The sequence below is a fragment of the Panicum hallii genome, chromosome 4 (assembly GCF_002211085.1).
Source record: "Panicum hallii strain FIL2 chromosome 4, PHallii_v3.1, whole genome shotgun sequence".
NCBI lineage: Eukaryota > Viridiplantae > Streptophyta > Magnoliopsida > Poales > Poaceae > Panicum > Panicum hallii.
Genome location: NC_038045.1, coordinates 8,177,763 through 8,191,107, shown reverse-complemented (window position 1 = coordinate 8,191,107; position 13,345 = coordinate 8,177,763). Strand labels below are relative to the sequence as shown.

General features: G+C 45.9%; 1 protein-coding gene across 2 annotated transcripts; it reads left to right on the top strand.

The window, feature by feature from the left end:
• The first annotated feature begins 3,292 nt into the window (after nucleotides 1–3,292).
• Nucleotides 3,293–9,743, top strand: LOC112888702 (ABC transporter C family member 8-like). Of its 2 annotated transcripts, XR_003227906.1 has the most exons (13): nucleotides 3,293–3,560; nucleotides 3,682–5,651; nucleotides 5,741–6,061; nucleotides 6,148–6,234; nucleotides 6,320–6,943; nucleotides 7,050–7,214; nucleotides 7,309–7,603; nucleotides 7,690–7,904; nucleotides 7,981–8,286; nucleotides 8,526–8,589; nucleotides 8,687–8,926; nucleotides 9,105–9,324; nucleotides 9,400–9,743. XR_003227906.1 is itself a non-coding variant. In XM_025954993.1 (12 exons), exons 1-12 carry the CDS (start codon nucleotides 3,524–3,526, stop codon nucleotides 9,212–9,214), a joined length of 4,434 nt encoding a protein of 1,477 aa, XP_025810778.1. In that variant the 5' UTR covers nucleotides 3,293–3,523; the 3' UTR covers nucleotides 9,215–9,743. The 2 variants fall into 2 exon arrangements, 1 of the variants encoding a protein (XP_025810778.1); XM_025954993.1 differs by having other exon boundaries at nucleotides 9,105–9,743.
• Nucleotides 9,744–13,345: the final 3,602 nt, after the last annotated feature.

Genomic DNA, 13,345 nt, shown 5'->3' with positions numbered 1-13,345 from the left:
TCGCGTAAACAAAAGCTGTGGACATGGTAACAGTATTGCTTTACAAGTTGTGATGTATGAATAGTTTGGTGGTGTTATGTTATATTGCTCCTTAATTTATTTTTTTTTGCTCTTTTTTAAATCAAGCAGTCAAACTGTTCTACCTTTGCGGCTCTGCTAGTATTTCTCAAAGGCATGCGTCAGTGACTCCCAACTTGTGTCGGTCGAATCTGGTCTGGGAAAAGAAAATATCAGTTTGATGTCGAACTGGAGCTCCCAGTCTCAGACTGTCCTTATCAGAGCTTGTCCCCTTCCAATCTACTTTCAGCAGAGCAAGTCATCTTGCTACTAATCAGTGGCTTAACCCTGATGCCTTTTGGTACCTTGTGCTTATCGTGCTGTCTTTTTTTACGGAAAACAAATGCAGTAGAACAAGAGTAACTTGGCAAGTTCTTCTACTTGTCAGCCAGGCAGGATACGAAAAAGGATTAGTGCAGACAAGTATCGTCCAGAAGAGAAAGGTTCAAATGCTAGTCTTCATTAACGGCGCCTTCCTTGTTGTTGCCGGCTTGCCGTGTGTTTGTGGTGCTTCGTTTTACTTTGTTCTTGTAGGAGAGTGACCATTTTGTAGCTTCTATATTCAATGAAATAATAAGGAAGAGTTGCTATCTCGGGTTCCATGCATCCTTTTCGTGGTCTGCAAGGTGTTTGCATTGGCACGGAATTGTAATCACACACCTCCGACTTGGAGGATCATTGTTGTTGACAACTACTAGGATCACGAGAAAAGACATGCCTCGATCTATCATCTGGTCCACATATAATAGTGAATTCGTGACACAGGGCATCTTGTTCGTGTTCCAAACGAATAGGCGTTCGGCTACTGTTCGCTCGGGTCCTCGAGCTGCCTCTCAGTTCTGACGATGCACTACAATGGGTCTGTAACCGAGATGGATCTTGATGTAGTCACCTCATTTGCAAACATCCATGGTTGATCTCTACTCTGTCTGTCTATGGCTAAATTCTTGTGCAATTTGGTGCTCTTTCTTGTAGAAGATGTACCTCGATCTCAATTATTTCCTGGCCATATTGAAGTCCGCTACAGTCTTGCTTCCCACATGTCTACCCCCGAGTTTGGCAGTGTGACCACATCACACTATTCACTGACTCGTCATGCATTTATGACTCAACAAACACTTGTAACGGAGAAACCCTAGCTTTCATACGTACCATTCTGGCTGTTGCTTTCAGTAAAGTTGTTTTCTTCAATAGTAATCTACACGAGTCCAAGATTCGTCGTGACAATCTTTGAGTACAAGTAGTTTGTGCAACAATTAATGTACATCAGTTCAAAAATTGTTGACCTACCATACCATGTAATTAAATGCATAAACTTGGTTTGCTATATGCTAATTGTTAAAAGAGCTCTTTTACCATCCTTGTAGAGGTGCCAAGAGATACCAAATCCTACTTAAATTCAAAAAGGAATAAATTCAACCAAAAAGGACACCATAAGAGACTCAGGTTCCTTTGAAAAAAATAAAGAAGAAAAAAAGACAACCATGCAGGAAATAAACAAACGCGCGCGTCAGATGACTGCTGGTTGCACCGAATCTCTGATGGGAAACAGGATGCCAAACAAGCTAAGATGAATAGATCTCTCATCTCTGCACATGCATGACAGTATCCAAACAAAAAGCGGTCGGCTTATGATCACAGACCAAGCAAGATCTGCGTTTGCCACGGCTCATCTGGACTAAGACAAGACGGCATTGGCTTCATATGCATGAGCTGGTAAATTGCGACAGTGACACTGTCGTCCGACACGACAATAGTCTTTGGCTGCTACACTGTCAGCTGTATTTTACGGTGTAAGTCCTTGCTTGCTCCAATTTTCGCCAGCACTTCCGAGTTTTTCTAAACATTGCCAAATACACACTGAATTCATTATGTATGTGCTATAGGCTTCTTAGTTGTCAAAAAGATGTTACTCCATGTTATTTTTCACTGCACTTGAAACTAGTAGAAGCTTTTACCTAATCACAACGTCGCAGTCCATACCAATGCGATCGATCGGCTAGTAATAAAAGAGTAACTAGCAACGCCTGACTAGCAAAACAATAGTGCAGCAAGTGTGTCAACCCTACAAGTAAAAACAAAATATTAGTTGGAAAGGACACGTAGGTTAACCACAACGATCCTATCCTAGTAGGCGATTAAAGCACAACGTAGCTTAATTCCCATAGGTAGCACGCGATCGACCGGCTAGCTAGTAATCAGGACTGATTAACAAAGCAAATGTGACAGAAATATTAGTTGAAAACAAGTAGCTTAACCAACTATATATCCAAGACGATAAAAGGCAGCATACATATAGTTTTGTATATTCAGCCGCATGATCCACGAGCCCTTTGACAAGGACTCCTTGTAGCCAGCCCTACTGTACGCTGCCATCCGGAGGGGAACACCACCACGTACGTTTCCAGGCGTACCGCGTACGTCTCGGCACCTCTCGCCGGCGTCGCCCTCACAGTAGCTGGCGCTAGTGTTTAAATGCGGCCGGCAGCACGACCGATCGACGGGCCGGGACTAGGCGGCGGCAAGCATGGTGCGGCGGGGCATTGGCCGCACCGCACATGGCGCCACCACCGGTCATCTCCACGGTTGTCGTTCGACCTCGCTCTGACGTCCTCTTGTCGTTGAAGCTAGCACAGAAGCAGCGCGGTAGCAGTGGCGTAGTAGTCCATCGATATATCAGGTCGGGGCATTGAGTTCTGGTACCATCTCCGATCATGCATGTCTTTGGGTAGGAAATGCACCGAGCTAGGACGGAGTCTCAGTTTAGGACGCGATGGCATGAAGATGGGATCATGCGTGGTGCCGGTGCGTACGTCCAAACACTGTTGCTGTATCCTAAATGCCCGGACAAACTCTTGCAGAAACCCTACGCAGAGAAAGACAACATAGGTCGCCGCCATTGCTACCAAACAATTTGATGGGCGTAACCGTAAGCACAGAATGGCCTCTCTCAGCTGCACAAAGACGTACGCCTCTACCTCCTCCTCCCCGATGAGCCTCCCTCGGCAAGGCCCCTGCCACGTCATGCCATACGCCAATGGTTACACACACACACACACACACACACACCAGAAGCTGCCTGACCAGGCCATGCGACAAACAAATCGGATCCGCCTCCTTCAATTCGATCGATCGATTCCATTTTTCCCCCCGCGGTGGAATGGAAATCCGGTTCTGAAAGTGACGGCGGACAAGTCCGAGTTTTCCGCCGGGCGCCGCACGGCGAAGAGGCAGCTGCGGCCAACGACGGCCTTCCCTTCCCAATCCTCCATGCATAACACAGCGCGCGGTGATTGAGATTTGAGAGGAGGATAGACGAGACGGGGCCGGAACCAGCCAGAGCGACTGGTGGTGGCTGGGCTGCCCTCCCCTCCCGTCCCGTCCCGTCCCGTCCGGGTCCGGCCAAGAATAGGTGACGCCTCTTCGGCCGCCTCCCGTCGACGGCCGCTGCATGTGAGCAGCGGCAATGGCAGATAAGGGCGATCCGGCCACGGCCGTTCTTGGTAAAAACAGGAGACGGGACTTTTTTCCATCAGCATTTTTAGATCGTTCGTGTAAACCCTTTCCGTCTAATATTCTAATGATGAGCTGATCGTTGCTTGCTTCCACGCGTGGGGGCGGCAGGCTCGTGGGCTTGCGGGCGGCTCGCCGTCGCGTCGCCGTGCGTGCAGAGGGCACTCATCGACTGCGTCAATGCGGCGCTCCTCGTCGCGTACGTCTCCGCGCTGGCCGCCGCCTGCGTCAGGCGGCGGCGGGCCGGCAGCGCAGGCCGGAGGAGCGGCACTCGCGGGTGGTGGCGGCGGGGGCTGGCCGTCGCCGTCTCCGCGTGCTGCGTCGCGGCCGCCGTCGGGTACGGCGTCGCCGGCTTCCGGGACGCCTCTTCGGGCGACGTCGCGGCGGCGGCGGCTCCTTACTTCGCCAGGGCCCTGTTCTGGATCGCGCTGGCGGCCTCGCTGCACGTCCAGCCGGACAGGGCGGCGGCGGCCGTGGCCGTGCTCTGGTGGGCGCTCCCCTCGCTGCTCGTCACCGTGTACAATGCGGAGATCCTCATCGGCGGCGGCGCGCTCGACGCCGTGGAGGTGCTCGCGTGGCCGGTGAACCTCCTCCTGCTGCTCTGCGCGCTCGGCTTGGTGCTGCGCCGGAGCGACGGGCATCGCGATGGCGGCGGCTTGTCGGAGCCTCTGATCGGCCCGGACGGCGACAAGGCTGCGCCAACCTCGGAGCTGTACCGCGCTGACCTGTTCCGCCAGCTCGCCTTCTCGTGGCTGAACCCGCTGCTCCGCCTCGGCCGCTCCAAGGCGCTGGACCTCGCCGACATCCCGTTCATCGCCGGCGAGGACACCGCGCAGCACGCCTCGCACAAGTTCGCCGAGGCCTGGAGCCGCCACGTCAACGACAAGGCCAGGGGCCGCCGGAGCGTGGGCAGCAACAGCCTCGCCCTCGTCCTGGGCAAGTGCTTCCTCGGCGAGATCCTGCTCACCGGCTTCTACGCCTTCTTGAGAACGCTGGCCATCGCGGTGGCACCCCTGATGCTCTTCGCGTTCGTGTGGTACAGCAACCAGCAGGAGAGAGACCTCCGGGTCGGCCTGGCCCTCATCGGCTGCCTGCTGCTCATGAAGCTCGTCGAGTCGCTGTCGCAGCGGCACTGGTTCTTCGACTCCAGGAGGACCGGAATGCACGTCCGGTCGGCGTTGATGGCGGTCATCTTCCAGAAGCAGCTCAGGCTGTCCAGCCAGGGGAGGAAGAACCACTCCACCGGCGAGATCGTCAACTACATTGCGGTCGACGCGTACCGGCTTGGCGACGCCATCAGCTGGCTGCACATGGGGTGGAGCTCGCCACTTCAGCTGGTCTTCGCAGTTGCCACGCTCTTCTGGGCACTGAAGCTTGGGGCTCTTCCAGGTCTAGTCCCCTTGGTCATCTTCGGCTTTCTCAACGTGCCATTCGCCAAGATCTTGCAAGGCTACCAGTCCAAGTTCATGGTTGCACAGGACGAGAGGCTCCGGTCGACATCCGAGACACTGAACAGCATGAAGATCATCAAGCTGCAGTCATGGGAGGAGAAGTTCCGGAACATGATCGGGTCACTCAGGGACGGGGAGTTCAAATGGCTGAGGGAGACCCAGATGAAGAAGGCCTATGGTGCGGTCATGTACTGGATGTCCCCGACAGTCGTCTCCGCGGTGATGTACACCGCGACGGCAATCTTGGGGAGTGCGCCCCTGAATGCCAGCACTCTCTTCACGGTCTTGGCCACCCTGAGGGTAATGGCTGAGCCAGTGAGGTTCCTTCCTGAGATCCTCACAATGATGATCCAGTACAAAGTGTCGTTAGACCGTATCGAGAGGTTTCTTCTCGAAGATGAGATCAGAGAGGAGGATGTGAAGAGAGTACCTTCAGATAACTCTGATATCAGAGTCCAAGTCCAAGATGGTAATTTCAGCTGGAATGCAAACAGAGCTGATCTGTCACTGAGGAATGTTAACCTTAGCATCAGCAGAGGAGAGAAGGTGGCTGTCTGCGGTCCAGTTGGCTCAGGAAAATCTTCACTGCTGTATGCATTACTTGGGGAGATACCTAGAATATCAGGATCAGTAAGTGACAGAGAAATGAAGCTCTTTAATGCAGGGGAAAGATTGCAATAATGTTATAACTAAGAATATGACTAAACTGTATTTTGCAGGTTGAGGTATTTGGCTCGGTAGCATATGTTTCACAGAACTCCTGGATACAGAGTGGGACTGTTCGCGATAATATACTCTTCGGGAAGCCTTTCAACACGGAACTGTATGAGAAGGCAATCAAATCTTGTGCCCTGGACAAGGATATCGAAAATTTCGACCACGGAGACCTGACAGAGATTGGTCAGAGAGGACTGAACATGAGTGGAGGTCAGAAACAAAGGATTCAGCTGGCAAGAGCCGTCTACAATGATGCAGATGTTTATCTGCTGGATGACCCTTTCAGTGCAGTTGATGCCCACACCGCTGCCGTTCTTTTCTATGTAAGTTGCAGGGATCCACCTAGATTTGTATCCGTAAAATGATTTGCTTTCTCCTTCAGACAATTCTAAGGCGAACTTTCACGCAGGACTGTGTGATGACAGCACTTGCTGAGAAGACCGTTGTTCTTGTGACCCACCAAGTAGAATTTCTGACTGAAACTAGTAGAATCCTGGTAAGTAGATATTCTGAACATAATTATTCAGGACTTTTTTTTATATCAAAGATCCTTTTGTCATAAACTGTCATTTGTTCTACAGGTAATGGAAGGCGGTCAAGTTAGTCAGCAAGGGAAATATTCGGAACTACTGGAATCTGGGACAGCATTTGAGAAACTTGTTTCAGCTCACCAGTCTTCGATCACAGCATTGGATACTAGTGCCAGCCAACAGAACCAAGTTCAAGGGCAACTGGTGCCTGATGAAAACATAGCGCCAAGTGCACTGCAGGCTACAAGGCAGGCTAGCGACATCGAGGTCGCTGCAAAAGGTCCTTCAGCAACAATCCAGCTTACAGAAGAGGAGGAGAAGGGGATCGGTGACCTGGGATGGAAGCCATACAAAGATTACATAAATGTATCCCAGGGAGCTTTCCAATTCTCTGGCATGTGTACTTCTCAGGTGCTCTTCACATGCTTTCAGATTGCATCAACATATTGGTTGGCCGTTGCTGTTCAGATGGATAACATCAGTGCTGCCCTTCTTGTTGGGGCCTATTCTGGTCTCTCCATCTTCAGTTGCTGCTTTGCCTACTTTCGAAGCTTGTTTGCAGCTACTCTTGGGCTCAAGGCCTCCAAGGCATTCTTCAGCGGGCTAATGGATTCCGTATTCAAGGCTCCCATGTCATTTTTTGACTCAACACCAGTGGGAAGAATTTTAACAAGGGTACGAATTTTATTTGATTTTATCTTGGTCTATGAAAACAAGATCATGATTCTATCACTAAGTTTTCAAAAAATACAAGTTGAAATACAAGTTCTGGTCTGTGCAGGCATCTTCAGATTTAAGCATTCTGGACTTTGACATACCTTACTCCATGGCTTTTGTTACTACTGGTAGTATTGAGGTTGTTACAACAGTACTGGTCATGGGTACCGTAACTTGGCAAGTCTTGGTTGTGGCAATCCCAGTTACAATCACCATGGTATATGTTCAGGTCAGTATACAACGCTGCAATAAATAACTCTAGTTAGTTAAAATGAATGTATCTTGTGAGTTTTTGAGCTGACACATGGTATTGAAATATGAAGAGGTACTACGTATCCTCAGCTAGAGAGCTAGTAAGAATTAATGGAACGACAAAGGCACCTGTCATGAACTATGCATCGGAGTCAATTCTTGGTGTGGTGACCATCAGGGCATTTGCAGCAACAGAGAGGTTCATCCACAGCAACATGGAGCTCATTGACACTGATGCGACACTGTTCTTTCACACTGTTGCTGCACAAGAGTGGGTGCTTATAAGAGTGGAGGCGCTGCAGTCCTTGACAATAATTACAGCAGCGTTGTTCCTTGTTCTGGTTCCTCCAGGAGCAATTTCACCAGGTAGCTACATGACCATTATGATTAGATCTTCCTTCTAAATGGTATCTTTGGGTTGATTAAATGTTCCCAATATGAACTTCTTTCAGGTTTTGCTGGACTTTGCCTCTCCTATGCTTTGACGCTGACTGCAGCACAGGTCTTCTTGACAAGGTTTTATTCGTACTTGGAAAACTACATCATCTCAGTTGAGCGAATCAAGCAGTATATGCACCTCCCAGCGGAGCCACCTGCCATTATACCAGAAAATAGGCCTCCAGCTTCATGGCCACAGGAGGGAAGGATAGACCTTCAAGATTTGAAGGTAAAATAGTTGTAAATTTCTTTTCCAGTCATTCAAGTTTGAGAAATCGACTCGCTGACTTGTACTTCATGAGCAGATAAGATACCGTCCAAATGCACCACTTGTCCTCAAAGGAATCACTTGTACTTTTGCTGCGGGGAACAAGATTGGGGTTGTAGGGAGGACAGGAAGTGGGAAATCAACACTTATCAGCTCGTTGTTCCGTCTCGTTGATCCGGCAGGTGGGAGGATACTTATTGACAAGCTGGATATCTGCTCCATTGGCCTAAAGGATCTGAGAACTAAATTGAGTATTATCCCTCAAGAACCAACGCTTTTCAGAGGAACTGTGCGCAACAATTTGGATCCCCTTGGCCTGCATTCCGACCAAGAGATATGGGAGGTCAGTAAAACTTTTCATGCCTGCAAAATTATAGTGAGTGTACGAATGGCAATACAAATTCATGCACAATACAGTCCTAACAAAACCATGTTAAATGAACCTTCAGTTACCATATGCATTAGAAGCATATCTTTTCTACGGATTTGTTCATGCTAACCTTAATTATGTTGCTATATGCCTGCATAAACAATAACAGATTCATGTATTCTGATTTACACTACTTACGATGAACATACCAGGCCTTGGAGAAGTGTCAACTGAAGGCAGCAATTAGCAGCACCCCTGCTCTTCTTGATACAGTAGGTACGTGAAGTTAGAACTATACCACCAGAAAGCAGTATATACCTCATCAAGGAGAGACTGAACTCATTCCGTTTATTCTTGTTGGACAATTATACAGTGAGTGATGATGGTGATAACTGGAGCTCTGGACAACGTCAGCTCTTCTGTCTTGGCAGAGTTCTGCTCCGCAGGAACAAAATTCTAGTTCTTGATGAGGCAACAGCATCCATCGACTCTGCAACAGATGCAATCCTTCAGAAAGTAATCAGGCAGCAGTTCTCAAGTTGCACGGTGATAACCATAGCTCATAGGGTTCCAACCGTTACAGACAGCGACAGGGTCCTTGTACTGTCCTACGGTATGTGTATGTTACAGAAGACATTTCAGTCATGTAGCATCTGCACAAAATTTCAATTAATCCTTCAGACTACCAATAGATAGTAAACTAGCAATGCCCCATATGATACAATTACAAGTACACTGCAAAGCTTATTCTATATGGACGACTCATGACGGTGATTTTTTCAATTGTGCAGGAAAGCTTCTAGAATATGAAACACCAGCAAAGCTGTTAGAAGACAAGCAATCAGCCTTTGCTAAACTAGTGGCTGAGTATTGGGCCAATACCAAGCGGAATTCAACATGAACCTACCATTGTGGCAGGACATGATAAAAGATATCATCAATCCAATGAAGATACTGAAATAGCAGTTCCAGCCTCCCAGGGTTCTCAAATTGAATCTATAAGAAGTCAAGGCATGTTCTCTTCATTATTTTATACGTGGAGTTCTGGAAATAAATGAGAAATCAACACCAGTTTAATTTTGGCAGTGGGAACAAGTTTTGGAGTTAGGTTTAATGAATGGAACTAACTCCAGCTGGATGATTGAACTACTCTCAGTAAGTAGTTCAATATAGCGAGAGTCTATTACCTATGGTATTCATTGCAAAATGAAATGGAGGATCCACTTCAAGCATGACGAATGACATTCTTCAGATATAAGAATTTTTGAATAAGAAGGAAAGGGATATACCAAGTCGTGTACCAGTAAAGTTTGTGCTCAAAATATGAGAGGAGATTTATTTTCATGTTGCTCGTGTAATCCGTATTGATAAACTTAAAGATGATGACTGTATAGAGTGAGAAGGAAATGTTTCACAAATGAGTAAGGACAGTGCTGAGAAAAATTACAACTCCGCCTTTATGCATAACAGTGCTAGTAAGATGATTCCAAATAAATTGAAGGTACACAAAATCAAGCTCCAAGATTAAGAAAAACTAAGAATTAAAAATGAGGTCCTAATTCACAGGCTCTACCCAATTTAATGTATAAGGCTGTGCAGGTTTGTTATTCGAATTCGGGCCACATTTTGAATACCGTAAGCTACCAAACTGCTAGATTGTGGAAATATTTACTGCTTGGAATCAAAGTATTATTGACTGTTGACAGCTAAACTTTCTTGAAATGCTTAATAGTTAAACACCACGCAGGAGACAGATAGTGAACTGACTTCGTCCAATGTATGCATGGCTGTCTCTGATGGAAATAACCTAAGCTAGACTTCAGCTCACACGAAGAAATGTACCTTGAAATGTTCCATTATTGCCTGCATTGTGTGGGTCTTGGAGATAACCTTGAACTCTCCTCGTACTAGTTTCTTCTCTTCTTAATGAATCTCCTGCGTTGTTCGATAAAAAAAATTTATTGCTAATGCTTTTCCATTTGCAATCTTAAAAACATAATATGCTAACTTTGATGAAGATTTATTTGGTGGCTAGAGGTGATAAATTTATACAGAAGATTCTCTTGAAGAATATTGCAGACTGCAGAAATACCCTATCTTTCTACTTTCTGGGGGAAGGGCACAGGGGGAAATTTTAATCTAGTGATATAATTTCCAGGTGATATAAAAATCTCAGAATGAAGAAACATTGCATCCAGTGGAAACTGTGCGCACGAAATATTTCTCAAAAAAACATAATTCACATTGCCAATTTGTTCCCATACGAAAAACATATAAGAGCACATTGATTACAGAGACAAACAGGCAGAATTCTGACTTAATACCCAAGAAACTAAAATTCATAACTCTATGGTTTGCAAAAGTTGATGTTGCAATTATTATGTCTGGCAACAAGCCAAATAATCAGTCAACACCAAGACAACAAAGGCAGAGCTGAAAAGGAAATAAGACGTGCCAACAGAGCCCTGTGCCCTCTTCCAATTAATTGGAAAAGAAATCATAACAACCTATATTAGATATGCAGATGACTAACTAAATTATTAAAGGATGCTCATCAGCAGCCAGTAGTATCATTTGTTCGCCAAATTGGCAGGTTGATTGCTGGTCAGCCTGCATTCTCTGGCACAATTTCTGATTTCTCCAAGAGAACCGTTACCAAGACTGAAAGTCAGCAACATACTTCCCTGCTGCAATCGTCATGTAATTTTTAGAAACAAACTGGAACCTTATCTCATAATGATTGTTCTGATTTCAGGCACTTGTATATATATCTTCAAATCAACTCTGTAGTGTGCATGACATTGAGACTGCGGATTTGTTTCAGGAAATGAGTAATAGAGGAGATGAATCCTTTTTGTTAGGTAGTAGAAATCATGGCTCCAAAACAAATAATTTAATTAGACCCCTGACCGCAGAAAAAACCCAATAATCTACTTGAAAGAAACTGGGTACCTGTGGTCCTGCCCCATCAATCAAGTGTCAGCAAAATTAAAGTGATCAGGGTCAAGTAACAGTCAGTCCTCGAATCAAAGTGGAACAACCGGGTGAGTTCAGTTACAGTGCTATGCCAACTGTCACATCAATTCTTCTTATCAACTGTCGCATCGAATGTTTAGTTGCTAATTAAAAATATTAAATGTAGATTAATGATAAAACTAATTGCATAACCCCTAGACTAATTCGCGAGATCAATCTATTAAGTCTAATTAATTATGATTAGCCCATGTGATGCTACAATAAACATGTGCTAATTATGAATTAATTAGGCCTAATAGAGAATTAGCCCTAGGCTTCCACAATTAGTTTTATAATTAACTTATATTTAGTCCTCCTAATTGACATCGAAACATATGATGTGATAGGACTAAACATTAGCTCTCAGGATCCAAACACTCCCTTATCCAGTTCGGCGGCTGGCTCGGCAAAATTTAAGCTCACAAACCTTAGGGCAGTCCCAACCAAGAAACCATGCTGTGGTATCTATGATATGACATGCCACATAGACACCACCCAAGAAACTATAGCTCCCAATGCATAATTTGTAATTGTGGGTACAAAATAAATTCCTCCAATAACCTTTCTCTTCTTTCTACCAATCCCCTTCCTCCTCACTCTTTAATTCTATCTTGGTATTTGTGATATCTATCCCAATAGATTTCATGTAGTTCTTCAACTTTGATTTTTTGCGAGAAACCTTTCTTGCATGAGATCCAGTTTCTTGAACTTTTCATCTCTTTTCTTTTTAATTGCATTGCCAAATCAGCAAAATATCCTATACGGTGGCATTAGGACTGCCCTTAGTCGCTAGGCCTGCAACCACCTCCATTCAATGATTCAACTAAAAAAATATGTAAGAAACATTGAACCCTAGTTCCCGCGATTTACCAACGTGTCCAACAAAACCTCCAGCGCATGCAACTCTGGCGACTTGGCATTCCAAATGGAGTAAATCACCGATGATCGCTGCAATGGCGCACCAATCAGCAGTATCATCACAACTCACAAACACGAAAGGAAACTGAAATTCTCCCGTGGAAATTCGAGATGTGGGGATTACCGATTAGCTTTGAGGTCCCGGGAAGAACCCCGGAGATGGGATGCATGGCGTGGGAGCAGTCGCACTCGCGGCCATGATGACCGGCGTGCGGGAAGCGAGAGGCGAATCGAATCTGCACCCTCCGACCCCGCGTTTCCGGACACGGCAGCATTGGAGCAGCTCGGGAAGAGGGAAGGTGCTGACCCCTGTTGGGCCTAGGCTTTGGTTAATGGGAATTTATCGGGCCGTCAGTGAATTTTTTTTTTAACGAACCAAGATTTGTTCATAAAGCTTCAGACACTGAATCAAGCAGATACACTCAGCTATTAAAAAAGCAGTTACAGCGTGAGCATCAGCGGAGTGAATCTGAAAAAAAATGATATATTTTAGAATGAAGGGAGCAAAGACTAACGGAAGTGGTCTAAATCACCTTGTGACTTGCAAGATGCAAATCTGTTACTACAATATATATTTGTGCACAAGAGGACAAGACACTCAAGTGAAGAAATTTTCATGGCTAAACGTTCCAATAATTTTTTTTTTGACAAGCTGTTCCTCTTTGTTAAATACAAAATATGCAAATGCATCAGGAAGTCTAATAATGAAGCGCAAGATGAGGGGCATTTTGAAAGGAAGCGGTGCTTGTAGCCTAAGAGTGGGAGGGGGTAAATTAGGCACACTTAAAATCTTAATCTATGGTTTCAACTAAATTGTACAAATATAGACTAGAACATGCTATCTAGGTGTGCAACTACGGTTCATCTAGTGTTATAACCCATCCAAAATAATAGGTTTACAAACTATAGCCAATTCTAGCTTGATTCTACTCTATGGAAGTAAAGCCACACAAGTTGCAAGTAAGAAGTGCGGAAACCTAATTGAGTGGATTCGGGAAATGCAAACTCGGCACGTTGTTTTTTTCCTGTGGTATGGGTGGGCTAAAGCCACCCCTAGTCCACGTTGGAGCTCCATCAAAGTACGCTCCCAGTCACCAAG